Source organism: Balaenoptera acutorostrata, chromosome 19, assembly GCF_949987535.1.
Source record: "Balaenoptera acutorostrata chromosome 19, mBalAcu1.1, whole genome shotgun sequence".
Lineage (NCBI taxonomy): Eukaryota > Metazoa > Chordata > Mammalia > Artiodactyla > Balaenopteridae > Balaenoptera > Balaenoptera acutorostrata.
The window spans coordinates 13927264-13954130 of record NC_080082.1 but is presented as its reverse complement, the minus strand read 5'-3'; the positions used below and the strand labels follow the sequence as shown (position 1 = coordinate 13954130).

At 57.3% G+C, this 26867-nt stretch overlaps 1 protein-coding gene across 2 annotated transcripts in view; it reads left to right on the top strand.

The window, feature by feature from the left end:
- VAC14 (VAC14 component of PIKFYVE complex) overlaps positions 1–26867 on the top strand; it is a 98744-nt gene that overhangs the window by 36738 nt on the left and 35139 nt on the right. For both annotated transcript variants that reach the window (XM_057534721.1, XM_057534722.1), the window contains exons 13-14: positions 13634–13790; positions 23718–23850. In XM_057534721.1, coding sequence (XP_057390704.1) covers positions 13634–13790; positions 23718–23850 — 290 coding nt within the window. The remainder of the gene's footprint in view (positions 1–13633; positions 13791–23717; positions 23851–26867) is intronic.

Genomic DNA, 26867 nt, shown 5'->3' with positions numbered 1-26867 from the left:
TTAGCTCCGACGCTGGTTATAATTTCTGTGAAAATGGCAGAGACACGCACTGAAATCAGGAAGATGGGCTCCATGTTTGCCCCACGTCCTTCCTGCCTCAGTTTCAGCCGCAAAAGCCGGAATGGAAGCAGGTCTCTGTCCTGTTTCCCTGCCTGTCTCTAGGACCACACAGGCCCTTTGCAGATGGCCAGAGTAGGTGGGGCTGTTGGGGGTTCATCGTCCATTTCCAGGTCACAGAAAAACCAAGAGGAAGACAGTGGGCAGCAGGACCGGTACCCCATCCTGTGCTTTCTCCCCCTCTATCAGCCCCCCAGCACCCCTGAGATAGCACTGCCCAGAGTGGGGAGCCCATCGTCAGTGGGCTGTGTTGCAGTGTCGCCGGTGGAGGGGCTCCCAGCTGGCTGCCCCGGGTCCAAGGAGAGGAGGAGAAATGGCATCAGCAGCAGAGGACCTGCACTGGGGCCTCTCACTGCCACAGCTTCTTGCCGATTCCATTGAGATCCAGAGGGGCACACCTGCTGGGGCCACCAGAGGCAGCCTCCCAGAGGCTTCTCAACATCTCGGAGCTGGGGTGTCCTTAACACCTTAGAGCAGACATTCTCAGTCCAGGAGAAGTCCCCCCTCTTTCCCCTCCCCTAGTTGCAAAGTAACTATGAAGAGAAATTGTGGATGGGAGTTTAAGGCTTATGTGTTCAGATTCTAGAAAATTTGGAAGGTAGGTTAGTGAGGGCATTACTCACGGCAGTGGTAGAGTTTCTAATTCCGGAATCCATTAACTGCACGGAGAGTGTGGTCTGGCTGTCGCACCCAGTGGGACATACGGCCATGACTAGGAGGCGGGAATAGTGGGGGGTAGCTAGACGGGTCTAAGAAGTGATCTGGGGGCATCTGACAAAGGTACTTAAAGTCCCCCATGGGAGCAGCGATGTACCCCAGTCCAGAGTAGCCCGGCGCCTTCCCTGTCCTCTACCCCATGGTGCATCTCGGAAGTGTCCAGACCTGTGGGCGGGAGCGCGAGAGCTGCCCCGCCCTCTGCTGAGTCCTGAGGGAAGGGGGGCCATCAGCTCTTCTCTCTGGTGCGAGACTCGGCCCATCAACCCACTCTGTGTCGGGGCGCTCGGACCCTCACCAGCAGGGGTGTTACCAGGGAACAGACACGACTATATTTGAGGGTGGTGGGCTTTGGGGGATGGGGAGAGGATTTCATTTGTTTTCATGGTCCAGATCCCAGGAGAAATGGAGCGGGAGAGGTTCTCAAATCTCTCAAAAGAGAGAGCTCTGCGGGGCTACGCTGAGTCGCCCCGAAGAGAAACGGGCCGAGGCCGGTATCAGGGATGAGCAGAGCGGCTCCGGGGCTGTGCGGTGACCGTGGGCGGTGCTGCTCCTGACGGGCGGCCTGAGCCCAGTGCCCCGGCGCAGACTTGGGGCGAGGCTGCCTTTGGCTTCTTCTGCCTCGGGGAGCAGCAGCCCTGCTGTCCCATCATGTCCCTTTCCCTCTCCATCCCGCATCCCACCCGGTCCACGGAAGCACTCCCTCAACTTTTCCTCTCCCCAGGAGCCCTTGTCACTATGGTCTGGCGGGTCGGCCAGTTGGGCCCAGGGATTCATCTCTCTGCTGTAAAGGGATTTAGTTGGTGGCAACAGAGCCTTCCGCGTTGGGGGAGGCCCCAAACCCAAGAGCTGTGCCCTGAGGGTGGTGGGGAGACGCCAGTCCCCATGGGTTCCTCTTCTGACTCACGTTCCAGCATGATGGGCTGTGCTCTCCTGCCCTGGGGAAGGAGGGCCTTCTGTTGGAAATTGGCCATCCCTCAGTGTCTGCCCCAGAAATGAGGGCTGCCACTTTAGAGGCCCCTGTAATTGACAGCAGCTTAGAGAGCCAGTGATAGCCTGTCTGACGCCCCCAGCGCTGGCATCCTTTGGAAACCGTGGTGGTTGCTGTGTGCCGGACGCCACGTGTCTGGGAGAAGGAGAGGCAGAAACCAGTTTATGGGGTAGTTGCGCTGGTCAGAGTGCATTGCATCTGTTGCCTTAAGGAATCTGCCTGGTCATCTTGGAGTGATTTTCATTATCCCCAGTTTGACATAAGAGGAAATTCAGGCGGGAGGAGGATAACTTGCCCAAGGTCACACTGCCAGGAGCCAGAACTGGAAATCAGCTCTGTCTGATTCCAGAACATCTAAAACCCCACAGGAGGTCTGACCTCGCTGCACAGTGGGAGTGCCTCTGGGATAGGGTGTGCTTTATTCTTCAGTCTGGATGCACTTGACTTTGACCTGCCCCATCGGGCTGCCCCGGGGCTGCTCACCCACCCACCCAGGGCCCCATCCAGAAGGAATGGGCCAGTGGCGGGGATGGCTGAGGGGCGGTGTGGAAGCAGCCCGGGTGAAGACAGGACAGGCCTCTGCTCCACGCTGCCCCCTCTCCCCGTGGGACCGGGCAAGTCCACGGCATCTCCTCACCTCCGTTTCCCTCCCTAAAATGCGGTTGGACTGGATCGTGTTAGTCCCTTCCAGCTCTGACTTTGTGTGGTCCTGACTCCACTGCCTGGAATACTAATGCGGCCTGCTCAAAAGTGGACAGTCTTCCGTAAGAATGGGGCTTGTTTTTCCTTCTCATATCCTTGCCTCAGTTTTTATTTCACTCCAATTTTCATTCCATCCACTCTCCAAAACAAACAAAAACAACCCCTCCACCACCCGCCCCCCGCTTCAATTCCGAAGATTTCTTTATAGTCAGATCACACGATCAGGTCAGATGCCAGCCCGGAGAACCGAGGGGTGAGATGTCAGGGGCCAAGAACTTGGTTCCTCTCGCTGAGAGCCCACCTCACATGGAGAGATGAGCTGGGCCACAGCACAGACAGCCGGAACAAGGAAGGTGTAGACCCTCCCCTGCTTCAGCCTTCCGGGGGCTGGTCCACTCAGCTCTCCCTGGGGCTGACCCTGCAGCTTCCGTTGGGGGCTTTGGAGAGAAAATGAGAGGAGAGGAAGTAATGAGCAGGGAGAAAAGCTGTGGCCAGCAAGGCAGAGACACAGGCCTCTAGTCACAGGCCACAGGGACAGGTGGCCCCAGACCCCCACGGCCCAGCAGAGGCACCGGCCGTCAGCGCTAGAGGTCCTGGGAGGTCTTCTGCAGTGAGCCCTTGACGGCAGACGATTGCCGAGGAGGGGGCAGGGGAGAGGGGCGCGTGGTCTCAGTCCCAGAACTGAGCCTGTGGGGAGGCCTGCTGCTCTCATCTTTCCATACCTCTGCGCCGTGTGCTTTCACTGCCCCACATCAGCCTCCCTCAGGTAAGGGGGGACCCACAGTACCTGCCATCGGCCGCCATCACCTGCTCTAGGAAGGCAGGTTTGTGTGCCGGGAGGGTTTTCAGTCTTTATCTCTGTCTGGATTCCCTCCACTGGTGGGCAAGTGAGGAGCCAGAGCTGCACCGTAACTGGAGCACCTGGGTTGGGCAGGGGGCTCCCGGTGAAGGCGAGGGTGGACCGAGAAGGGTGGATGAAGGGGAGGTTTGCTTTCCCGAAGCAGGGCTGGGCGGCACAGGAGGGAGTCCACAAAGGGGAGCTGGTTGCGAACCGTCTTACCCTGGGCAGAGCTGCGGGCTCCCAGAGAGCCGAGCTACAGGCCGACTGGCCTCCAGGGATGACCAGACCCCCTGCCCCAGCCCATCTCTCCTTGAACTCAGGAAGTGGTCAGTCACCTCACCTAGAAAGGCCGAAGTCCAACAACCCAACAGAAGTCCCACAGGGGGCCACCCACACCAGGGCCACTGTCAGAATCCTCTGGAGCTTTTTTTTTTTAATAGGTTGTTTGTTTTGGCTGTACCGGGTCTTAGTTTCGGCATGAGGGATCTTTGTTGCAGCACGCAGGATCTTTTGTTGTGGCACATGGGCTTCTTAGTTGCAGCATGCATGTGGGATCTAGTTCCCCGACCAGGGATCGAACCCAGGCCCCTTCAATTGGGAGCACAGAGTCTTACCCACTGGACCACCAGGGACCCCTCTCCGGAGCTTTTTAAAATCCGGCTGTTTGGGCCTCAGCCCAGACCGCCTGAATTGTTCTCTGAGGTGCGGCCTTTGTGGCCTGGGCGCTGGTATTCTCCACACCTGCGACGATTTTGATGCTTGTCTCTGGTTGAGAACAGATCAGCCTAAGATCCTATTAGTAGGCTAGGGGCCAGGCCCCTAGCTCTCAGCCCTGATGCCCTCTCTCCATAGCCCTTGAGGTGGTGGCCAGGCCAGGGGCCCTGTTTTTACCCCCACCCCCACCCCACTTGTGGCATCTTCAGAAGTCAAAATTTCTCCCAAGATGTGTGTCGATTTTTTCTCCTCCAGAGATGGCCAAAGCTGAATCAACTAAATTTCCCTGACATCTTCCTGTTGGCAGTGTGCAAGGCCCACGGATGGGGCGGGGAGTTCTGGTTGCTAGAGATGCTGAGGACAGGAAGTGTACCTAGCGCTCGCTCCACGCCAGACCTGTGCTGGGCATCACCCAACAGGCGTGGTCTTAGTCCATCTCCACAGCAGCCCCTCGAGGGTGCGTTCTGCTGTGTCCCCACTTTACTAACGTGGAAACGGACTCAGGGAAGTGAAGTAACTAGGTCAGGATCTCGGCTTGATGCTCCGTGAATCCACGAAGCCTTATTTGTCAGGTACGCCACCCACTCCTCCAGCTCATCAAGGCCGGCCGGGTCCCCGTCTGTGTCATCAGACCCTCTCACAGCCCTTGTCACACTCTATGAGGACAGAGGCTGTGTCCAGCACATAGGAGGTGCCCAGACACGTTTCATGAGCAAGTGAAGAGACAGGAGGTGGGGCAGGCGGTGAGCTGACCCCACTGCGGCCTGCCCCACCCTCCTCCCTCCCTTGCTGGGGCCTGGTTCTGCCTCCTCGGACCAGACCTGAGTGGCTTGCAAGCACGCTGAGATTAAGTGGAGACCTGGCAGTGGGCAGGAGACCGGGGAGCCCCACGCTGCTCTCCTGGTTGCCATGGACTGGTGCCCCGGAGACAGCGGCCCTCGGCTCATCACCTGGTAACTGAGCTATAACAGTGTGCGCACTGCTCCCGAGCTGCCCGCAGCGTGGCCGGCCCCTTGCCTGTTCCCTGCCTGGCTCATGGGGAGAATTTACCTCCTGGAGGTGCACCTCCTGGTCAGGGCCTCTGGGATGCAAGTGAGCGATGGCTGGCTTCAGCAGGAAGCCCTGGGAGTGGGAGAGAAGGGGTGGTGGTGGGGGGGACTGGTCTCCAAGTTGTCTCACCCCAGGCTGGCCTTTCCCTCCTCTCCCCTCAGAGGGATGGAGGCTGGAAGGCTTTAGGCTGCCAGAACCCACGCTGTGCTGTCTCTGTGGAACTTCGTAAGCGGTAGGTGCTGGCCTTTGGCGTGTATAGCACATTTCAGACTTCACTAAGAGCAGAAGAAAAGAAAGAAAGAAAAGAAAGCAATCCTGATTCCTAAGGCCATGTTTCAAAGTCAGGCAACAAACCAAGATATAATCCTTTTTTTTTTTTTTTAAGTTGTTTTTGCTTTACTAAGGCATACGAGGTTTTAATCTGCGTAGTTTTCTCAGTGGGAAAATAGGTCTAAGCCTAAGCAGTCCTTCTCCCCCACCCCCAAATCTTAAGTGTTCTTTTTGGCAGTGCTTTCCTTGCTTGCTGCAGAAGGCAGGGCTGCAAGGCTGCGGGACCCGCCTCCCAAGAGTGCTGGGCATGGCCTGCTCTGACCCCGCTGCAGAGGAAAGCTTTTCTGGGAAAACGGCTCCCTCCTGGGCTGGGTTGGGCTGGGCCAGGCTGGAGCCTGGTCGCTGATTTCTCCAGCCTAGGTTTTAGGTTTGCTCTGTGTCCAGGGCAGGGGCTTCCAGCCCCAATGCTGGCTAGTGCCAGGTGCCGTCACCTAGAGCTCCATAGTTTGACTGCTGCGGGGCCTGTGGAGATCCTTTGACCCTCCCTCAGCTCCCCCAGGGGACCCTTCCTGGGGACGGCAGCCTGCGTCCCTAGAGTCAGTTCTCTGGCTGATTCCACCAGCCGCAAGAGCCATTCTATAGGTGTCAGGAACTCAAGAGGCCTTGGCCTGCTGGGCTGTACCCCTTGTGAAGGTAGGGGACAGGCTTCTGTGTGGAAGGAAGCAGAGGGCCCCAAGGCTTCCTGTGGATGCCTGGCCTCAGTGCCTCTTCATTTACTCTTAGCTCCACTTCCCAAGAATAAGCAGTGGCCTGACCTGATCCAGCTCTCAGGCATGGCCCTGCGGCCCCACTGCTCTGGACAGAGGCATCAGATGGCAGTGGCCCGCAGACCTCAGCCTCCAGGACCTTCAGCCTGAATTCACCTCTCCCGCCAGCCCAAGTGCATCACTTGGAAACACTCTTGCGGCCTCCTCCTGGCCGGGACTGGAGAGGGCCCACCCTGTGGATTTCCTTCCCTCCTCGTGGGACTGGAAGGCGGAGCCAGTTGACATCTGGGGTCTAATCAGCTGACCAGTGGCCTAGCCAAACTTTTGACAAAGCTTCTTAGAGATAAGTGGGTAGAGAAATGGGAGGCTTTTCCAGCCATCCCCTTGGCAGAAGCTATCCAGAAGCATCCATCTTCCATTTCCTGCCTGGCACTGGAGGTCAGCAAGAATTTATTCAATATCTGCTGAGTGCTTCATCTGGGACGTCATGTTCGGGAGTCTTGGTAGGAGGAGAGGATGGGCCTGCAAGCCTAGGGAAAGCCTTGACCTTGCAAAGCTCTGGGTCTCCAGCTATTCCCAAGGTGGCGAAGGAGCAGCCAGAGCTCCTCCGGGAGAGAGAAGGGAGTCTTCCGCCCCGAGGGGTTTTCCAGGGCTGGTCTGTGGACAGGGTGTTGGGACAGAGAGCGCCTGGAGGGACCAAAAAGGAAAGGAGGGAACAGTCACCGTCCGGGAGACTGTCCTTGGCCTACTGGAATGCAGGGGGTGACAGCCTGCCGTGGCCCGTCCAGACGATGACTCCCCTCCCACACTGAAATGCGCCCTTTGCTGCTGTCAGGTCACCTCCTAGAAGGAAGGCCTTTCTCAGGAGTCCCGTGGCTTCCTTACTTTGCTCCCCAAGCCATGGAGGGTGTGACACCCCTTCCCCCTCACCTCTGCCGCCTTCCCCTCAGAGTTGCTTTGTCAAATGTTTTCCTTACCCAGTTGCCACCGACCCTTTCACTTCATCGATGGCCAGCTCACTCGGGGACCAGGGACCAGCTGATGTGCCTTCCCCACCCCCCCAGCCCGTTGCCATGGTAACGGCAGGCACTCCTGCTCCTGCAGAATATTGCTTTCTTGTAACCTTTTTCCCTCCCTCTCTTTCCCCCCTTCTTTCTCTCACACAAAAAGAAAGCACAAGTGTTTTATATTCATTCTGCGAAAAGCTGTGTAGTGCATACTAATTGGTGCGGCTTCCTCCTGCTTCTTTGAGCCTTTCCCGTCCTCAGAGCCAGGACCACAGGCCAGCGCAGGCATGGGCCCAGCCGGCCCGCTCTCTGGAAGGGGCACTGGCTCTGCATTTCTAGAGGCCGAGCAGTGCATTTATAGCTCTCGGCCTTTTGTCCAGGCCGTGAGCGTGATCGAGGCTGCTGAGATCACCGTGTCCTTCTCCCCGAGCTTCCTGCCCTCAAGCCAAGGGCTGCGAGGTCTCCAGAGGAGTAGAGCGCTAACACCCTGGCTGGCACAGAGACGCAAAGCCAGGTCCAGCTGGAGGGTGGCTCCTCCGCGGTCTCTTGTCGCCCTGTCCCAGGCCCCCTGTTGGCGTTGCCCCCTGGAGCCTCTCCTCACTCCCCAGGCAGAGGCAGAGGCCCGGCCTAGGCCTGCGTCAGGGTTGTGGTTCCGTAGCCTCAAGTCCAGCACCTGGACTGAGTGGTTTTGCTGGTCGGCTGGGGCAGAGCCAGTGGCTGGACTTGATGGGCCTCGGAACCAGGAGCGGCTCCCCACCAACTCCCCACTCTGCTCTTCAAGCCATTCCTTGCCCTCCATTTTGGTAGCCCCTCTCAATCCCCTTGCTCTGGAGGCTGAAGGAGATGATGGTGTGTTCTCTGACTCCCGCTTAAAGGGGCTCCCACTGTACGGGACAGGAAGGACGCTGTGTGCGCGTGTGTGTGTGTATGTGTGTGTACAGCAGACAGTGGGGCTGTCTGTTGGCTCTAGCCCCCCGGGGACCAGAGACAGATCTTGAGGAGTGGCCGGGATTACCGAAGGAACCTGTAGACGACATTTCCAGCTTTAATTGTGCAATTGAAGTGTAATTTGCATTCATTTGCCATTTGGTGTCAAACTTTCTAAAATAAGAGAATTCAAAATGCGAAGCGTGCAGCTTTGCTGGCTGTGCTCTCCAGTGGGGCAGGAGGAGGTGTACAGAGATGGGCGATGCAGATTCTCTTCGGTGCAGAGATGAAATCTGAAGGCCTCGATGTGTGCGCCGCTGTTCCTGCCCAGTCCCTGATCCAGGGCCACTGACCAAGCTCGGCTGTGGTACCAAAAATCTCAGCACAGAAGTAGTACGTGAAGTATCTCCTGTAATCTTCACAACAAATTTGCAAGGGCGAGTCCCCATGAGCACATATGAGGAAACTGAGCCCCCCACATCACCTGCAAAACCAAGTTCAGACCTCCCTCTTTGCCTGGGTCCTAGTTCTTGACGACCTGCTCCTGCCTGTGGCTTCCGCCTGATCTCTGCACCAGCCCCACACCCCACTCCGGAGCTGGGCCGAAGCTTAGTTTCCTGGAATGTGCCACGGGGTCTGGCCCTGTGTCCATGAAAGGCTTCTGCTAGTTAAGAGAATGCTTTGCGTGCCTTCCTCTAACCCCTGGTTCCCAGGCAAACTGGGACCCAGGTACTTCTAAAGCCTCCCAGCCCCCCTCAGGCCGAGCTGCTGGCTCCCGTTGCACAGGCGATGCCTTATCAGTGCGTCAGGACCGCCCGTCTCCCCCAAGGTCACTCTCGTCCGAGGCAGGGCCCAGTTCAGCCTTGCAGCCTCGCATCTCCTCCAACCAGCACAGGCCCCAGCAGTAGATGCTGGGGGGGTGGGGGGTGGGGAAGGGTTGTTCACTGGTCCACTGGTGAAGTTCACTGGTCCAGGGTCAGGCGGCTGAAGAGCAGGGTCAAGATTGGAAGTCAGGATTGTGACCACAAAGCCCTGTGTAGCTTATCGGTCTCCGGTTTGTGGACTAGAGCTGGCTTTGAAGTGGACCCCCTGGTGCCCTGAGCGGCTGCCTGTATGTGAGACTGAAGACAAGTGAGGGCATTGCCTCCAGTTGCGAGCGAGGACAGCTGCCTCTTACGGCCCAGCCTTGGGGCCACTCACAGGGTGGGGACATCTCACGGGCCAGGCCTCTCAGGCAGGGTGGTTCTTCCCAAGCATCTTTTCTGTTAGGGAAATAAGTACCTGCTGGACCTGGTGTGGGGCGTTGCAGCCCTCATGGGGGTCAACATCTGGCCAAGCACTGGCCTGGCCCCGTCTGCCTTGCAGTTTTTCTCACTGACAACATTCGACCACCAGGATTTGCTGCCCACCTGTGCAGCCAGACCTGAGAGGAGTAGCCTGTGGTTCAGAGGTACGGTCGGCACGAGGGGTGCAGTGGGGCTGGCAGATGCCACGAGATGTAAAGAAACACAGGTTGCCCCCCAGCTCCCTCGGCTCCCCTGTGAGTCTGAGCCAAGTGTGAGATCACGGGGAGTCAGTGAGGCCCCGCCACCCCGAGCTGTGGGCAGAGCAAGAGCGGACTGCTCTACCAGTGCCCCTGGGTTGGGAATTACGCTGCTGGTTTGGGGCTTTGACTTCTTTTCTTTTTTTAAAAAATTTTATTTATTTATTTATTTATTTATTTATGGTTGTGTTGGGTCTTCGTTTCTGTGCAAGGGCTTTCTCTAGTTGCGGCGAGTGGGGGCCACTCTTCATCGCGGTGCGCGGGCCTCTCACTATCGCGACCTCTCTTGTTGCGGAGCACAGGCTCCAGACGCGCAGGCTCAGCGGTTGTGGCTCACGGGCCCAGTCGCTCCGCGGCATGTGGGATCTTCCCAGACCAGGGCTCGAACCCGTGTCCCCTGCATTGGCAGGCAGATTCTCAACCACTGCGCCACCAGGGAAGCCCTGACTTCTTTTTTTTTTTTAAGATGAAATTCACATACCATAAATCTCATCCTTTTAAAGTATACTACACCCCAGAAAGAAACCCCTGTGCCCCTTAGCAGTCACTCCCCCTGGCCCCTGGCAACCACAGCCTACTTTCTGTCTCTACAGATTTGTCTCTTCCGAATGTTTCATATAAATGTATTATATGTGACCTCTTGCAACTGGCCTCTTTCTCTTAGCACGTGTTTTCAAGGTTCATTCTTGTTGTAGAAGGTATCAGAACTTTGTTCCTTTTCATTGCCAAGTAGTAGTCCATGGCGTGGATATGCCACGTTCTGTTTTATCCATTTATCAGTTGATGTACGTTTGCGTTTGTGGTATTGTATATATATATAGTAAGAAATATATATTTGGTCTTCCTCGTTTCTGGCACAGAGGTTCTAAAACTGTTGTAATTTCCTAACTGATGAGAGCAGTAAAGATGTCTTTCATCATCCACCTCCAGGAAGAGGAGAGGGGCTGAGATTGAATCAATCACCAAATGCCAACGATTTAATCAGTCGTGCCTATGTAATGAAGCCCCCATAAAAACCCACAAGGACGGGGTTTGGAGAGCCTCCAGGTCGGATATTCAGGGAGAGTGTCGCCCCTGGAGAGGGCATGGAAGCTCTGGTGCCCCTTTCCCCATACCTTGCCCTGTGCATCTCTTCCATCTGGCTGTTCCTGAGTTGTATCATTTTATAATAAACCACTGGCCTAACGAGAAAAAGGTTTTCTGAGTCCCATGAGCTGCTCTAACAAATTAAACCCAAGGAGGGGGTTCTGGGAACCTTTGATCCATAGCCGGGCAGTCAGAAGCACAGGTGACAGACAGCCTGGACTGAGGATTGACATCTGAAGAGAGCCTTCTGGGGGGCAGTCTTGTAGGACTCAGCCCCCAACCCGTGGGATCTGACGCTGTCTCCAGATTAGACAGTGGCAGAATCGGGTTGCATTGTGGGATACCCAGCTGGTGTCGGAAAATTGCCTGGTGGTGTGGGATAACGACATACATCAGAATTGGTGTCAGAATCTTAGGGCTGCCTCCACTTTCTAGCTGTGATGGGCAGTGATGCCGTGAGCTTTCCTGTGGGAGTTTTTGTGTGAACATGTCCTCAGCCCCCTCGGGTAGAACACTGGGAACCCATAACTCTGTTTAGCTGTTTGAGGCACCGTTGGCTCGCTGTCCCCTGGATGGATGTGCCAGCTGGGGGCTGCTCCACGGTGCGGCGCTGCGCCTTTGCCGCTTTGCTGCCCGTTCCCCCAGCCTCCTCCTCCCTCTGTGTCTTCTTTCGGCCGTTGCTGCGGCAGGCAGCCTTCTGGGGGCCTCCCTTGAGGAAGCAGAGGCCTGGGCCTCTCTGCTTCCAGGCCTAGACCCACCCAGGCCCAGGGCTCTTGGCCTGGGCATAGGGGCCACCCTTGCTCCTGCCGTCTGTCTGGGTTCTTAGCAGCCACGACTTTCAGCCAGCCCGGATCCATTCCCTGCAGGCCGAACAGTCAGAACGTTCTGAAATCACGTACACCGATGCACGGAAGGGCAGGCGAGTGTGGGTCTGCCCGCCAGGCCGTGGCAAGGGCAGGTCTGACTCATCTGCAGCCCCGGCACCCAGCACAGCGCAGGGCTCAGGCAGTGCTGAGAGTCGGCAGAGAGACGAAGGAAAGGACGAGGTTGGACAGATGGGAGGTGGCGTTTGTGTGCGTGAGTTCCACGTCCAACGTGGATGGGGCCGGGGTGCGGCAGGGTAGGAAGCAAAGCAACAGGTTCTCGGGGAGACTGCGTGCCAACCACACCGTGCTGCTGGGAGAGATGGATGGGCCAGAGCTGACAGAGAGGACACCGGGAGGAGAAGTGACAAGTGGGGCAGGGTAGGAAGAGGCACTGGCATGTTACTCGCATTGAGACAAAATCGCCTTCAAGCTATGGAGAGAGGATAGTAGCATTAGCTTTTATTTTTTTAGATAAAATTTGCCCATTTAAAATGTACAATTCGGGCTTCCCTGGTGGCGCAGCGGTTAAGAATCCGCCTGCCAATGCAGGGGACACGGGTTCGAACCCTGGTCTGGGAAGATCCCACATGCCGTGGAGCAACTAAGCCTGTGCGCCACAACTACTGAGCCTGCTCTCTAGAGCCCGCGAGCCACAACTACTGAGCCCACGTGCCACAACTACTGAAGTCTGCGCGCCTAGAGCCCATGCTCTGCAGCAAGAGAAGCCACATGATGAGAAGCCTGCGTGCTGCAACAAAGAGTAGCCCCCGCTCACCACAGCTAGAGAAAGCCCGGGTGCAGCAACAAAGACACAACACAGCCAAAAATAAATAAAATATATAATTCAGTGGGTTTTGGTATATATACAAGGTTCTGCAACCATCACCACTGTCTAACTCCAGAACATTTTTATCATCTTACAAACAGCCCGGGAGTAGCCTTATTTTGACTATAGTCACCACGTTCCATGGCTGGCCTGTCAAGCCACACACAGCCCACCCACCAGGGCCCCATCCGCCAGCGCTCTACGTCACTTCCACTGGTTCAGGACTGAAGCCCTTGGTTGCCGTGGTAGGTTCTTGGCCTGGGCTCAGGCACAGTCATCCATCTATTGGATGGTGCCTGTTGGGCATCCACTGGGTGCTAGAGATAGTCTTGGGGGTACACCTGTGCTAGGACAGGCACAGTCCCTCTTCAGAGCACAGAGATGAGGGGGGAGCAGAAAAGGGTGGGCAGCCCTACCTGCAGTGTGGCAAGGGCTCTGCTGGAGGAGCTGGGACAGGTGAGTTACCAAGTTGCACATACACACACACACGCACACACACAAACAGGGTGCCCTACCCCCACCCTGGTGAGGCACCACCCTGCTTGCCGTTGATGCCAGGGGAGGAGCAGGAGGAGATGGGTGCTGTGCAAGGGGAGACAGCCTCTAAAGGTACAAGGGCTTTTTAGCTTGTGGGGTCTCCCCTGGGGGCCTCTCACATCTTTGTATGAATGTCGCAGAGGCAGCCAAAAACTGAACCTTGTGTCTAGAAGTTGGAAACTGCTCCGTCCTGGAGACCAGAATTACACCCCAAATGTGGCGGGTGGCCTGGGGTCACCTCTGCAGAAGGATCTGCCCTGTGGCCTGGTGGTGGGCTGGGCCGTGGCCTGCATCCCCAGGAGTGTGGCCTGGAGGGCACTGTTGGACCCTTGCACAGGTCAACATCGAGGCCCGGCCAGCCCCGGAGCCCTGGGGCACACACCGCACAGACTACACCCTGGGGACCAGAGAGGAGTGGTCATGGGAGAGCTGACTCCTGGGCCTTGACTCCGGCTTCCTTCCTGCACTTGCCCCCACCCACTGCTTGTCTGTGCTCTCCTCGGCCCATGTCCTTTGCAGAACCTTCTGAGTACTGTTAGAGCCACAGTCTTGGCAGCTCTCACCAGCCCGTCGCCCTCTGCAGACCCCTCCCCACCCCCTGGAGGCAGCTCTCCGTCTCCAACCACAGCTCAGCACGGAGGTCCTTGTCCCTCATCCTCTGCTTTTCTCCCCCAGGTTATTCTGAAGGATCTGGAGGTATTGGCAGAAATTGCTTCCTCCCCCGCAGGCCAGATGGATGACCCAGGCCCCCTCGATGGCCCTGATCTCCGGGTCAGCCATTCAGAGCTCCAGGTGCCCACCCCTGGCAGAGCTGGCCTACTGAAGACTCCTGGTGAGTCCTCCCTGGAGGGTTGCAGCCTCGGGGACCCTGGGAATGGCAGTGCTCAGTGTTGTCCTGGACCGGCTGGCCTTTGGGCTGTCCCTCTTTCCGCACCCTCCTGCCTCACACTACAGCAGCCCTCCACCCCTGTAAGAGACCTTCACAGCCCTTTTTCCTCATCTCCCTGCAAGTCTCGGGCTTTTGAGCCATTGGCTAAACATAAAACCATCCAGGTCAGCTGACTGTCTCTTTCCCTGCGGTGGCGTTTCCCAGTCAGGAATCAAGGTGCTTCGGAGTCTTGGGTCTCACAGGTGGAAGACTAGGCAGCCGTTTCCTTCCTCGTCGAGAAGCTAAAAATAACATGGCAGGCAGCCCAGGCCGGAGAGCAGATAATTCAAACAGGATGTTTCCGGGCAGTCCTTCAATGTGAAGGTGGCCGTGGCGCTCCTGGTGCTCGCCCCTCAGGGTCCTTCCAGACAGCAGGTGGCTCTTCTCCCTGCGCCTGTGTGACTCCCAGGTCCTCCCTCCCAGGCAGACGCCTCTTCCCTCCAGTGACACGATCCTGGAAAATGCCCAGGGATGCGACTTGGAAGGAAAGTACCCAGCGGATCTTGGGCATTTGCCTGGGTGTCTCTTTGTCCCCTGAGCAGCTCTTGACATCTAGATATAAGGTCCTAGACCTCCTTTGATGCAGAAGCCAAGAGTCAAATAGATCTGGGGCCTTTCAGTGGCAGCTTCCCTCCTGCAGCCCCACCACGCTGGTCCCAGAAGGCGTCCCAGTACTCGGCCCTGAGGACACCTGTTTGGTGGAATTGGAGGTGACCCCAGGGCTGCCATTCAATCACAGAACGCCCATGCATTGAAGACATCTGCCTGATGACACTTGAATTCAAGCCCCTGCAGTGGGGTGTCACATAGGACCCCAGGCTTCAGGCTACCGCCATTGTGCACACTCTTGGGCCTGCAGCTGGTCCCAAGTTTCCAGCTGTTTCTGACCAAAGCAAGGAAGGAGTAAGGGGCTCTAGCGGCAGCCCAGCTTCCTTCTCTCGTTTCACAGGACACGGTGATTTCCCTGCCTGTGAGCCGTTTCCTCTGGGCAGTCAGAGGCCATGGCTGGGAGGCTCCCACGTCCTGACCAGGAGACCCCTCGGGAGGAGATCCCTACCCTTTGTCCCACAGCTCAGGAGTCCATTCTCCATCCTGTGTCCCCAAGTCAGCACTTGGGCGTCAGCCTGAAGTCTCTGGATGGGCGGCAGGAGTGCCAGAGGTTGAGTGTGAGGCCAAGCCTCGCCGCAGGGGTGGGAGCCTTGATGAGGGGGAAGAGCAGCAGCTGAGGGAGGGGTTCCCGCCGGTGCGGCCAGGCCCCCAGATCTCCCTGCCCGGGAAGCAGTTATCACTCATCCTCGGGGAGAAGCTGAGGCAGCATAGCCTCGGGCAGGGGACACCTTGTTCTCCCGGGACTGTCTATGATCTGTCCCTCCATCTGTAAGGTATCTTCTCTCTTCCTCCCCGGCACAGAGAAGCCGATGGCTGTGAACCGCTTACTGGCTAGTGGAGGGATGGGCCAGGTCTGTGTTGGAGAGGGCCTGGTCCAGGGAGTTCCGGCAGCAAGCCCTCCGCTGCTTGGGAGCAGGGGCTGAAAGGGACTTGGAGGGCTAAGAGGTTGAACCCCAGCTCCTGGCCCTGTCAAGACAGGTGGGCCGCTAGGGAGCCCGAGGTGGCGAAGACTTGCCCCAGCTCACAAGGCTGTCAGACCAGCTCACAAGGCTGTCAGACCGGCTCACATCAGCCAGGGCCTCACCCCAAATTCATAGAAAACAAAACAGCCGAGTATGCCAGATGGGAAGAAATTCCATCCTGGAAAGAGCACCAAGGAAGTGCCTGAAGCACTTCCTTGGTAATGCTTCCCTACTTCAAGGATATACAGCGCCATGGGCCCCGAGCTCTTAGCCCGAGACCCATGTGTGCCCTGCAGGGAGTGTGGGAACCACACGTGCGTGCTGTCCACAGCTGACCCCAGATCTGTCAGACGGGTCCATGGCTTTAAAAGGTCAAGCTCAAGGCGGTAATAGAAGAGCACGGGAAGCCAGAGCTGTACCCTGTCCCCTCTCCCGCCTCAGCCACCTTGGGGAGGGCACACGCCAGGCCCTAAAGGCCCCAGATCTGTTAGGATGGTAGCAGTGGCTGTGTGAGTCAGAAAGCGCGCAGGAAGTGCACCCTCATTCCTCTCGGCTGCTCTTTCTCCCATCGCTTCGCAGGCGTGCGAGGGGGTCGTGCTGTCTGTTTCCGTCTGGCTGTGCACAGAGGCTGCGAGGCCAGCCCCTCTTCCTGTTTGGACGCTGCCTTCCTCTGCTCTCCAGGGCGCAGCTCTGAGAACTTGCAGAGTGCAGAGCTGTGTCCCTTTAAGGTCGTTTGTCACCTTACCACCACCCCACCCTCCCCGTCCCTGTAAAGGCACTTTGGAAAGCCAGGGAAGCGGGGAGCCTAGCAAAGACAAAACCAGTGGTGTTTGTAGGGAGCTAAGTGGCCCTGCCTTCCTGTCAGGTCTGTAAACTCGGGATGGTGCAGATTGAACACAGCAGGAGCGGTCGGGAAGCCAGCCCATCACACGCCTGGATAGTTGCTGTGCTGGCCTAAAAGCGCCACAGCAGTGGTCCCCAGGGCCACAGGCAGAGTTGTCCACAGGGGATTTTGCTCTCGCCTGGCCTAGCATGAACATCTCTGGCTCCAGCACAGAGCGGTAGGGACAGAGGCGGTGGTCTCCCTCCCCCTCACCACCACCCCGGCCTGTCCGCCTTCACTCCTGACCTTGGCAGAGCCCCGGGGCTGGGGAGAGGGCCACCTCTGGGGCAGTCAGGAGGGGAGCTGCCTGGGTGGGCGGCCCCGAGGGAAGCCTGTGGAGGGTTCCCTGTCTCCCTAACTTGTGTTTTGGTGAAATGACACGAAAACGACCGGTTGGGTCCCCTGTGACTTGGCAGCTTTTGTGCCTTCTCTGTCTGGCTCCACATGGCTGGGGCCCTGCCAGGCTCTGGGGAGAGGGGATGGTGAGCCCCCTGGAGCAGGCCTGCAGTGGGGAGGCCCAGCAGGAGCAGGAGGGCTCTGGGATGAGTCCGTCATTGGAGACGGGCCTGGACATCCTGCTGCACGAGAGGGAGGCCCCTGGGCCCCGCACCTCAGCAGTTTGGCGATCTGGGACCAAAGGTCACCCCGGGACTGATGTTTGCCCCAAAAACCTAGTCTTCCTGACCTTCCCTTCCAGCCACGGGGCCCATTCTTGGGATAAAGCAGCTCGTGTCAGTGTGCCCTGCAGGGCTCTCTGGTCCCAGCTCTAAACACATGGGCAAAAATGAATGTTCTGATTCAGTTTCATTGCTTATAGCCCGGCCTGGTGTGACCAAGCGCAGAAATAAATTCTAGAAGAAACCCAGGAAGCCAACCCTGGTAGTTTTGCCAGTAATAGTGGTGACTGTAATATGCTGAGCTCTTGTTTAGGACTGGGCACAGTTCTAAGCACTTCTCACGTCAGCTCACTGAACCCTCCCCGTAGATCAGCCCTTGACCCTTATGCCATCTCTGAGGAGAGCACTGCTGTCATTCCCACCTGGGCTGGGGGATCATGGCAGCGGTGGTGCCGGCCCAGGAGCCTGGCCTGAGAGCCTGCTCTCTTCACCTTCACACTCAGAAGACGGCAACACACGTGAACCCCACCCTGTCCAGCAGTGGTGGCGGGATCGGTGGTCCAGCTTCCTCCTCTGCGTGCTGGGCTGTGGCCTCAGCCTGGCAGTTTTTTGGGGGGGTATCCCTCCTCTTCACAGTGACTTCAGGGACCCCATTCCAGCCTTAAGCCACCTCAGCAGCTCATTTCCTGCCCTTCTGCTGCCTCCCCCCTGGCCTGCCCTCTACTTCCTCCGGCCACACCAGACCATTTCCCAGCCCCCAGAAAGCCGTGCCAGCTGCCCTCTGAGCTTTAAACGCCCTTCTTCCCACACACCCTTTTCGGGCAGCGTAAAAGCGCACAGGTGCTGGGGTCAAAAAGATCTAGGTTCACAACCCAGCTCTGCCCTGCCTGTCTTGTGACTTTGTGCAAGTGTCCTGCCTCGGTGCCACCCCTCCCTCCTCTGTAAGTCAGGTGATGGGCCCCTGGGGGGCTCTGTGAGTGCTTGCATGGAAGGGGGTAAGATAAATGCCCTGTATGTGTAAAGTGCTGCCTTTGCTTCCATCCTTCTATGTTACAAGAGCTTACGCGTGTTCCAGGCCAGCTCAGATGGCTTCTCTTCCATGCAGCTTTCCAGGCTATCCCAGGCCAGACTCCTCTCTCCCGCTTTGTTCCTTCCACCAGTCACACTGTGGGGTTCGTATCTGTTTCCCTCCTGGCCGTGACCTCTTAGACCCCTGAAAGTGCAGGTTATGGCAGTCTCAGCATCGCCTAGAGCTCATCAGAAATGCAGACACTGAGGCCCACCCCGGAGTCAGAATCGCATTTTATCAGGATTGCTGGGTGACTTCTGTGCGCCTCAGTTTGAGAAGCACCAGCTCATACCGCAGGGACCTGCTGTACTCACCTCTGACCCCCCAGCGTCAGGTGCCCAGTAAGGGTCAGCACCCCTCTTTCAGAGTTTCTTAAATTGACAGAAGGAGCAGGTACCAGGACCGATCACCTAGTCCCCATTGTCGGGTCTGAGGCTCCCCTAGCACATCTGCCCAGGCCTTCACTTGTCCCCAGATGGAGAACCTGGCCCCCTCCAACCCAGGGCCCTTCCTGGTCTCTCCAGCGCCCCCTTGGCCCCAGCCCCTGCTCTCCCAGCAGGAGCAGCACGGCCCCTCTCCACCACCACGGTCAGCTGGAAGGTCCTCCCAGGCCCTGCCCTGGCCCATTAGCTTATCTCTTGCTCCAAACCAGGCAACTGGAAAGCCTCCTGGATTTGGGTGACTGCCCGGGGCAGAGGACTCCCTGGCTTTTCCGCAGAAAAGAAAGTTTCTGCCTTTTGGATTGGGTCCCGAGGGTGCCGTTGCTGCAGCATCTTAACCACCGTTTTGTCCACACAGCCATAGGGTTTGGGCCCTCTGACTCGGGGGACTCCACACCCCCTGAGACCCTGCTTCCCGAGTGGCCGAGGCCTCCCTGTCTCCCGGCCCCTCTGCCCTGTGTGTAGGCTCTCCCTTCCCTGCTCGTCCCCCTCGGGCCCACACCAGCCTCCCAGTCACGCAGCCCACTCCTCAGCACTTCCTGTGCCAGGCACGGCGTCGCGCTCCTCATCCCCGCGAGGTCCACAGATAGGAACCGGCCCAGAGAAGGTGTCACATCCTCAAGAGTGCCCTGCCAGTCGGCCACAGGACCTGCATCTGAGCCGGGTCCCCGGCCCTCCCCCCTCCTCTCAGGGTAGCGGATCCAGATGCCCACTGGAGGGGCTGGCCAGGCACACGGCCCCAACCCTCGGGGGAGGTAGCTGGGAGGGCTGGGAGCCTGATGTTTTCGCATCTGGTTTTGTTGAACTGTAACTCGCGTTGTGTATTGAGGCCAGAGCTATTTTTATCCTGACATGTGAGGCTCCTTCACGTCATAGCCGCAAAGCTCCATCCAAAACATCCCAGGGAAGGCTGTTTGTAAGACGTTCTGCAGATTCTCGTGTCGCCACATCAGGTTTCACTTAGTAGCATCTGCAGGGCTGGCTCCCTGGCCGCCCACCCCCCGGCCTGGTCTCGTATACGGGGTGCTCCCAGCAGTATCTGTTGGCCCCTCGGCCAGCCGGTGGTCACGTGGACGTCCTGCCAGAGCCCACGCCTCTAAACCAGAAATGCCAGGCAGGCGGCACTGGACTGGTCCTCGGCAGGAGTAGGGAATGGAAATCCCGCTCTTCTCGGCCCCTCAAAGGGCGCCTGCCTCCTGAGACCCGTGTCCAGGTTGCTCCCAGCCCTCTCCTCACTTCCCCACCTCCTGGGCCCCTGGCCAGAACAGCTCCCTGGAAGACCGTGCTATCAGCAGTGTCTCCTGGGTCAAAGCCTGCCAGCCCTGTCATCCCAGCAGATCCCCACGTTGGAGGGCGGGCCCTGACTCCGGGTGTCGGGCCCCTATCCGGCTCTGCCCTGTCCTAATGGGCTGGCAACATCCAGCCCCGGGCCCCACCCAAGGGGAAGCTGAGCTGAGTAGGCTTTTATCGGCTGCTGAGAAAGGAGGCCGATTCCCAGCCGAGATTGTCAAGCACGCAGACGGGCGAGAGGCAGAGGCGGCCGGTGGAGGCGCTGTGAGCTCCCCACGGGGAGGAGCAGACTGCGGCTGGGCAGAGATTAGTTCAGTTGAGAGAGGCCCGTCATTCCCTGTAGTAACACTCCTGGAGCGGGTTTGTTCTCTCTCCACCCCATCTCCTCCTCCCGTGCCTGCAGCCTTGCCTGAAAACATCTCACAGGTTCTACCTCAAGCCAGCTGGGCCAGAAGGGCTGGTGAGTCAGAAAAGTGGCCGGTGGGGCCAGTGGGAAACTGAGGCGGGGAGGGACCGAATAGGCCCTCACCCTGCCCGTGGTGAGCACTGAGATGCTCCCCCTCCTTGCCCGGCCCACCTGGCCAGTGTTGCCCTACCGCCCCCCCCTGAGCTTCCCAAGGCTCCCCGCCCTCTCCTGCAGAAGCTTCTCTCAAGGGCAGTGGCCCTGACCAGAGCCCGTTCTGGCGGGCGGGAGCCTGAAGGGCCCCCGGCCTCGGGCAGCTCCCCCGAAGCCCCCATCCTCCTAGTCTCAGCCTCAGGAAGGCGCCCGGCGCCCACTTCAGTTGCACCCGGCCTCCTGCTCTTCGCAGTCCTTAAACCGAGCAGCGGAAGCTTTCTCAGTAACCATTGCACTGTGAGAATGGGAGGCACTCGACATGGCTTCTCCCAGATGTGGCTCTGCCGCCTCCTACCTCCTAAGGGCCTCAGCTCCAGGGGCCGCCATGCGGGCCTGGACGTGGAGAGTTGATTGTGGGGCCCAAAGGGGGCTGTGGCTAAGGAGAGCGGCGACATGTGCAGAGCAGCCCCAGGCCTTCTCTTCTGCGGGTCTGTCAGCTGAGGGGTGGCCAGATCTCCCTCCCTGAATGTGGGGGGTGGGGGAGGGGTCCCAGGCGATCCCCTCTCCTCACAGCCTCCCTGCCCCCCAGCAGAGGACTGTGAGCTCGTCCCAGATCTGACATTCCAGACTATCCCCAGCCCTCAGTCGTCCAGTCCGAGACTCGGAGAACGGGAACCATTTGCCTCATGCAGTGCTCTGGGTTATGGCACGTTTGCCAGGGATAGCAGCCCCGGTTTATCGAGATCAGACTATGTAGGAAGCCCCAGGCCAGGTACGTCACATGTTTGTCTCGTTTAATGAGGGCTCTTATTGCCCCCACTTTACAGATGAGAAAACTGAGGCTTAGAGAGGGTAAGAGACTTGCAATTCTGGAGTTGCACAGCTAGTAAGCGGTTGAGAGGAGATCTGATCTGAACCCGGGTCTGATGGACTCCCAAGCCAAGCTCTAGAACACCATGTTTGATGCTTCCCACTGCCCCTGTAGGGACGGAACCACCCAGCACCTCTCCCCAGTGCCTGCCCAAGACACCCAGTCCCTGGAGACTGGAGACTTGTGGCCCCAGGTGGGGAGGATTTCTTTATGGTCGGTCCCCGTTTTGGTCCCTTTGTCCTTTGGAACCTAAGCCTGGAAATGGGGTGGGACAGAGGCGTACATACAGAAACTAGAAGGGGACAGGGACCTAAGGAGTCATCATGAACGAGCACCCAAGAGAAGGCCGCAGGGAGCTGGGCTCCAGTCCACACACACCTCCACTGGGGGGCGCGGGGGGGAGCCTCTGCCCTCCAGCCAGGCCACCATGGGGGCAGCAGAGTACACGTCCTCAAGTGTGGGGGTGGGGACAAGGGGCTGGGAGGCAGCCAGCCTGCCTCAGCAGCTGTATCTGCAGCCACCTCTTCGGAGATCAGCCCCCGCTGGGCCTGGGGCAACTCGATCTGTGAGAAGGTGACACTCGATTCTGCAAACAGCCCCTCTGGGCAGGGAGCAGAGACTGTTTGCCATTCCAGAGTCACTCAGGACTGCCTGGGCCAGGCTCTTCTGGACAGGAACCCAGAACAACACTCTGCAAACAACAAGAAATTCAATGAGGCCTGTCCTTGAACTGGCTTCTCACCCCGTGCACGGTTCACAGGAGCCGTAGAAGAGGTTCAGGAGAGAGGACAGTATTTTGAAGGTGTGGTTCCTGGTAAGGAATCCTCATAGAGTAATTCACAGCCAGGAAAAACAAAACAGGAAACACCTTTTCCAGTTCCCAACCACTCTTCCCCGTGAGGACCACGCGAGGACGTAAGGAAGACTGAGTTCAGCAAAACGACAGAACTCCTGGGAGAAGGTTTTACTGCTGCTTCCTGGCATCTGATGAAGTCAGCCTGTAGGGGCTCCTCTGTAAGGCTCACTTGTAGTGCTCTGGACGACGGTTCCACACGTTCCTGTTTTGTGCTTTAGGCTGATGCTTCTGGGAGCTGATACTCCTTGCACAGCCAAGCTTGATTCCCAGAGACCCCCCCCCACGCTGCCTGTTTCACTAAATCGTACGCTTTAAAAGGGTGAACTAAGGACTTCCCTGGTGGCGCAGTGGTTGGGGGTCCGCCTGCCAGTGCTGGGGACACGGGTTCGGGCCCTGGTCTGGGAGGATCCCACGTGCTGTGGAGCAGCTGGGCCCGTGTGCTGCAACTGCTGAAGCCCGCGCGCCTGGGGCCCGTGCTCTGCAACAAGAGAAGCCACCGCAATGAGAGGCCCGCGCACCGCAGCGGGGAGTGGCCCCTGCTCGCTGTAACTGGGGAAGGGCCGCGTGCAGCAACGGAGACCCAATGCAGCCAAAAATAAATAAATAAATAAATTTATTTAAAAAAAAAAAAAAGGGTGAACTTTATGGTATATGAATTATATCTAAGTTAAACGGCTATTTTTTTTTTTAAATCAGCTGTCCTGTTAATGCCTCAGGCAGATGGAATGAGGAGTCCTAACATCACTGACACCTCTTTCCAGCAGTGCTGTTGAGGTCATCATGTGTCAGAAAGGAAGGACGGGGGGAGATCCCAAGGAGTGTATGAACACACTACATTGGGATCATCCAGGCACTGTGTCAGCCCCGCCCTCGTCCCCTCCGCGCCGGAGGCCTTACAGAGGAGACCATGTGCAGGGCTGGGGCTGGGACGGAGTTGCAGGGACAGTGGGGTGAGGGCTGTATCTGGCTTTCAGTGTATTTTCAGCTGGTACACATAAGAGGGAGACCTCGAGTGTGCTTCTGGTTGTAAAGCCAGCTCAGGGTCTTCAAAGTACTACTCTAAAAGAGCGTCTTTGCCTGAAGATGAGGAAGAGTCTCTGATTTCAAAACATTGGGTGCAGATGGAAACGCTCGGGTCACATTTTGTCGGTGTGTGCTGTCTTCACCCTGCTGGCTGTGTGCATAACTGACTTATTCTTAAGCAGCGGCGGGAAGGAAGTATGGCTTCTGCCTTGCAGGATCTATCGGCTTCATGGACCATTGAGGTTGTGTGTCTGCCTTCTCTCTTTCTTCTCTTTGACTTGCCATTTGCTTTTAACCAGTCAAACAAAGCCCAAATGTATTTTATCTATTAGGATAATGAGTAAAAAAAAAAAAATTTTTTTCCAAAAATTTCTGGCACCTAGCAGCAGGTCTCACACGTAGGAGGTGTTCACTAAGTGATGGGGGGTCGGCTGGAGGGGTGGACAGGGAAGTGGGTGCTTTTTGCAGTAAGCAGAGTTGTATCAGCTTGTGCACACTTGTTTGGTCCTGGCTTTTTTGCTGCCAACGTGGCCCTTGATTGAAGGTGTTCCCTCATCCTGTTACACAGACTCTTCCCCCACCTTTTTGGCGTTGATAATTGTTTATATTCTGTGGACACATAGAATAAATCCCGGCTCTGTCCCTTTCTCTATAGGTACCAAAGGCTTGGAGTGTTCTCCTTCGACTCCGACCATGAACTCCTACTTTTACAAGTTCATGATCAACCTTCTCAAGAGGTTCAGCAGTGAACGGAAGCTTCTGGAGGTCAGAGGCGGCTTCATCATCAGGTTAGCCTCCGCGTACCTTCTGTGCTCCCACAGCCTCGGCTTTTCATTCTCATACCATGCAAGGGGTCAAGGCAACCATTTTCTCTTCCACTCCTCTCTCCTCCTTTCCCTGACCTTTGAGCTCTTAAAAGAAACAAAGAAGGTTCCCCCTTCACACCAGGTTGCTGGTGCTACTGACATGGGTTAGGTCGATGTCACCATTTTTCGAACAAATGAATTCGTCTTTCACTTGTTGAGACAGCTTTCCTTGAGGCTAAATATCCTCTCATTGAACACTCTTGTGGGAGTCTTCAGGGAGAAAAGGAGGTGAGCCAGACAGAGCATGAACCTGGCTGCGCTGGGTGCCCAGCTGTCAGCACACCGTTTGGCCACGGCTGGTGGCAGCAGTGGCTCTGGTGGAGCCAGGTTCTTGTGCTGTGTGAGCCCAGCCCCGGACAGTCCCAGGGCACCAGCCCCAGTCCCTGGAGGCCTCCAGAACTGTCACCACCAGCAGTATGGCCAGGTCTGGCCCTTTGCCTCTTGCTTGGCTCCAAGGAGCAGGGTCACCAGGAGAGTGACCTTCAGGCCAACAGAAATCTAGAGGGGGCACAGATTTCTTCAGGCTCCCCACAAAGCCAGGCAGAGGAGTTTCCCCAGAATAGTCTGAGTGACCCTAGATACTCTACAGCAGTGGTTCTTGGCCCTGACTGCATGTTAGGTCACCAAGGAGGCTTGAAAAAGAAGGTGATGGCTGGGCTCCACCCTAACCAGTGAAATCAGAACCTCTGGGGCGACGGAGGTTAGTAAAGCCATCCAGGGTGCTCAGGGAGCAGACTAGACTAATGTCCCAGGAGTTGGGGGGCTCCTGATCAGGGCCATCTGGGGGTCGGGGAGTTGAAGGAGAATTCCAGGCAGAGGGTCCACGCTGCACAGAGACTTCAAGGCAGGAAGGAGGTTGGAGAGTTCATTTTGCTGTAAACCAGAAGGCGAGGGGGGAGGGGCTTAGCCGTGTGAGCTGGACTAAGGACTGGGGCCCTTACCCAGAGGTCAGCGGGAAGCCGCTGAATGGGCTTGAGCAGGGGGATGGTGTGACCAGATTGCTGCTTTTTTTTTATTATATATAAATTTATTTATTTATTAATTTCTATTTTTGGCTGTGTTGGGTCTTCGTTGCGGTGCGCGGGCTTCTCATTGCAGTGGCTTCTCTTGCTGCAGAGCACGGGCTCTAGGCGCGTGGGCTTCAGTAGTTGTGGCTCGCAGGCTCTAGAGTGCAGCCTCAGTAGTTGTGGTGCACGGGCTTAGTTGCTCCGCGGCATGTGGGATCTTCCTGGACCAGGGCTTGAACCCGTGTCCCCTGCATTGGCAGGCGGATTCTCAACCACTCCGCCACCAGGGAAGCCCCAGATTGCTGTTTTTACAGATTACTGTGCTGCTGGGAGAGAATGGGTGGATGTGTGGGAGACCAGGTGGGAGGCTGTTGTCCAAGGTGGCAGCTTGGTAGGGGGATGGGAAGAAGCAGTGCAGTGCGATGCAAGAATCAGTAAGAAGTATGTTGATTGGTGATGAATTGCATGAGGGAGGGAGGGAGGAGAGAGGGAGTTGGGGGGGACGGCCAAGACTGTGGTGTGAGCAGCAGGGTAGATAGTGGTAGCTGTCCCTGAGGTGGGAGCCCCGGAAGAGGAGCAGGGAGGGAGGGGTTTTAAATAGCTTTGGGAACGTCAAAGGAGAGACATTGAAGACATTGCTATGTCTGCCTCTCAAAGGAGGGATCTAGGCCCACGATACAAATCTGGAGGTTGATGGCAGTCATTCATTCATTCACTCTCTTATCCATTCATTCAACAGATATGTACTGAACACTCTGCGGGGTTCCATTCTAGATAATTCTACCTTGTGGATTTCATTCCTAGGGACTAAGAATGGTCAGTGGTCAGAGCGAAGGAAGGCTGCCCGGAGCCGGGCCCTTCAGAGTTCCAGTGTGTAATGGTTGGGTCTGGAGAAGCTGTGAGAGGAGGCTGAGAAGAGGGGCCCAAGAGGTAGAAAGAAGCAGAGGAAAGAGGGGGATGGCAGGAGGCAGCGAGGGGAGAGGAGGCCGGAAGAGGGCCGGCTGGAGGGCGTGGGGGAGCCTGCTGAGCACGGGGTGAGCTGAAGGAGTGGGAGACAAGGACATGGGCGGAGCAGGCCCAGGGCTTGCCTGTGTGGCGCCGGCGGGTGGAGGAGCCACGGGGCCCCAGCTCCAGGCAGCGGGTGGCATTGAGGCCACCCTGGGGAACAGGCCGAAGGGTAGAGTCTCAGGAGGGGACAGCCCTGCCTGGCCAGAAGGACGAACAGCAGGACCACAAGTCCCTGCCCATCGGGAGGAAGGGGCTTCCGATGGTCTAGACCCCCCAAAGGCGTCCCGGTGGTGGTGGGATGGTGTCACCACCCTCTGCTTTCCTGAGCTCTCACAGGGCAGGGTTTCTCAGCGTCGGCACTGTTGGCATTTGGGGCCGGACAATTCTTTGTGGCAGTGGCTGTCCTGCGCGCTGTAGGGTGTGGAGCAGCGTCTCCAGCCTCGACCCGCTGGATGCCAGTAGCACCGTCACCCACCCAACTGGGACAATCAAAAACGTCTCCAGACAATGCCAAAGGTCCCCTGGGGGGCAGAATCATCCCGGGTGACAACCACGGTTACAGAGCGACAGAAATGGATTCTTATCGTCACTTGCCAAAAGAGGAAGGGTTTCCATGGTTTTTTTTTCACATCAAGTTGGACGGTTGGGGATTGAAGAGACCCCCTACCAGGAAAATGACGGACTCTTCGCACACGAGTGACAGTTAGCTTCGTGCGGCTTTCCAAATTGTAGAGGTGTCAGCTCTTTTGATGAGCCCTCCTTGCCTGGAAGACTTTTAGGAAACCAGTGGAGAGAAAGGCCTTTGAAAAGGAATTTGTAGCTAGTTTCCTCTCTGGAGAACTGGGCTGTGATGGGTTTTTCCATCCTCTGTCAGCCTCACGGGCCCTGTCAGGGGCCTGGGGAGAGGGCGCTCGGGGCGTCGGC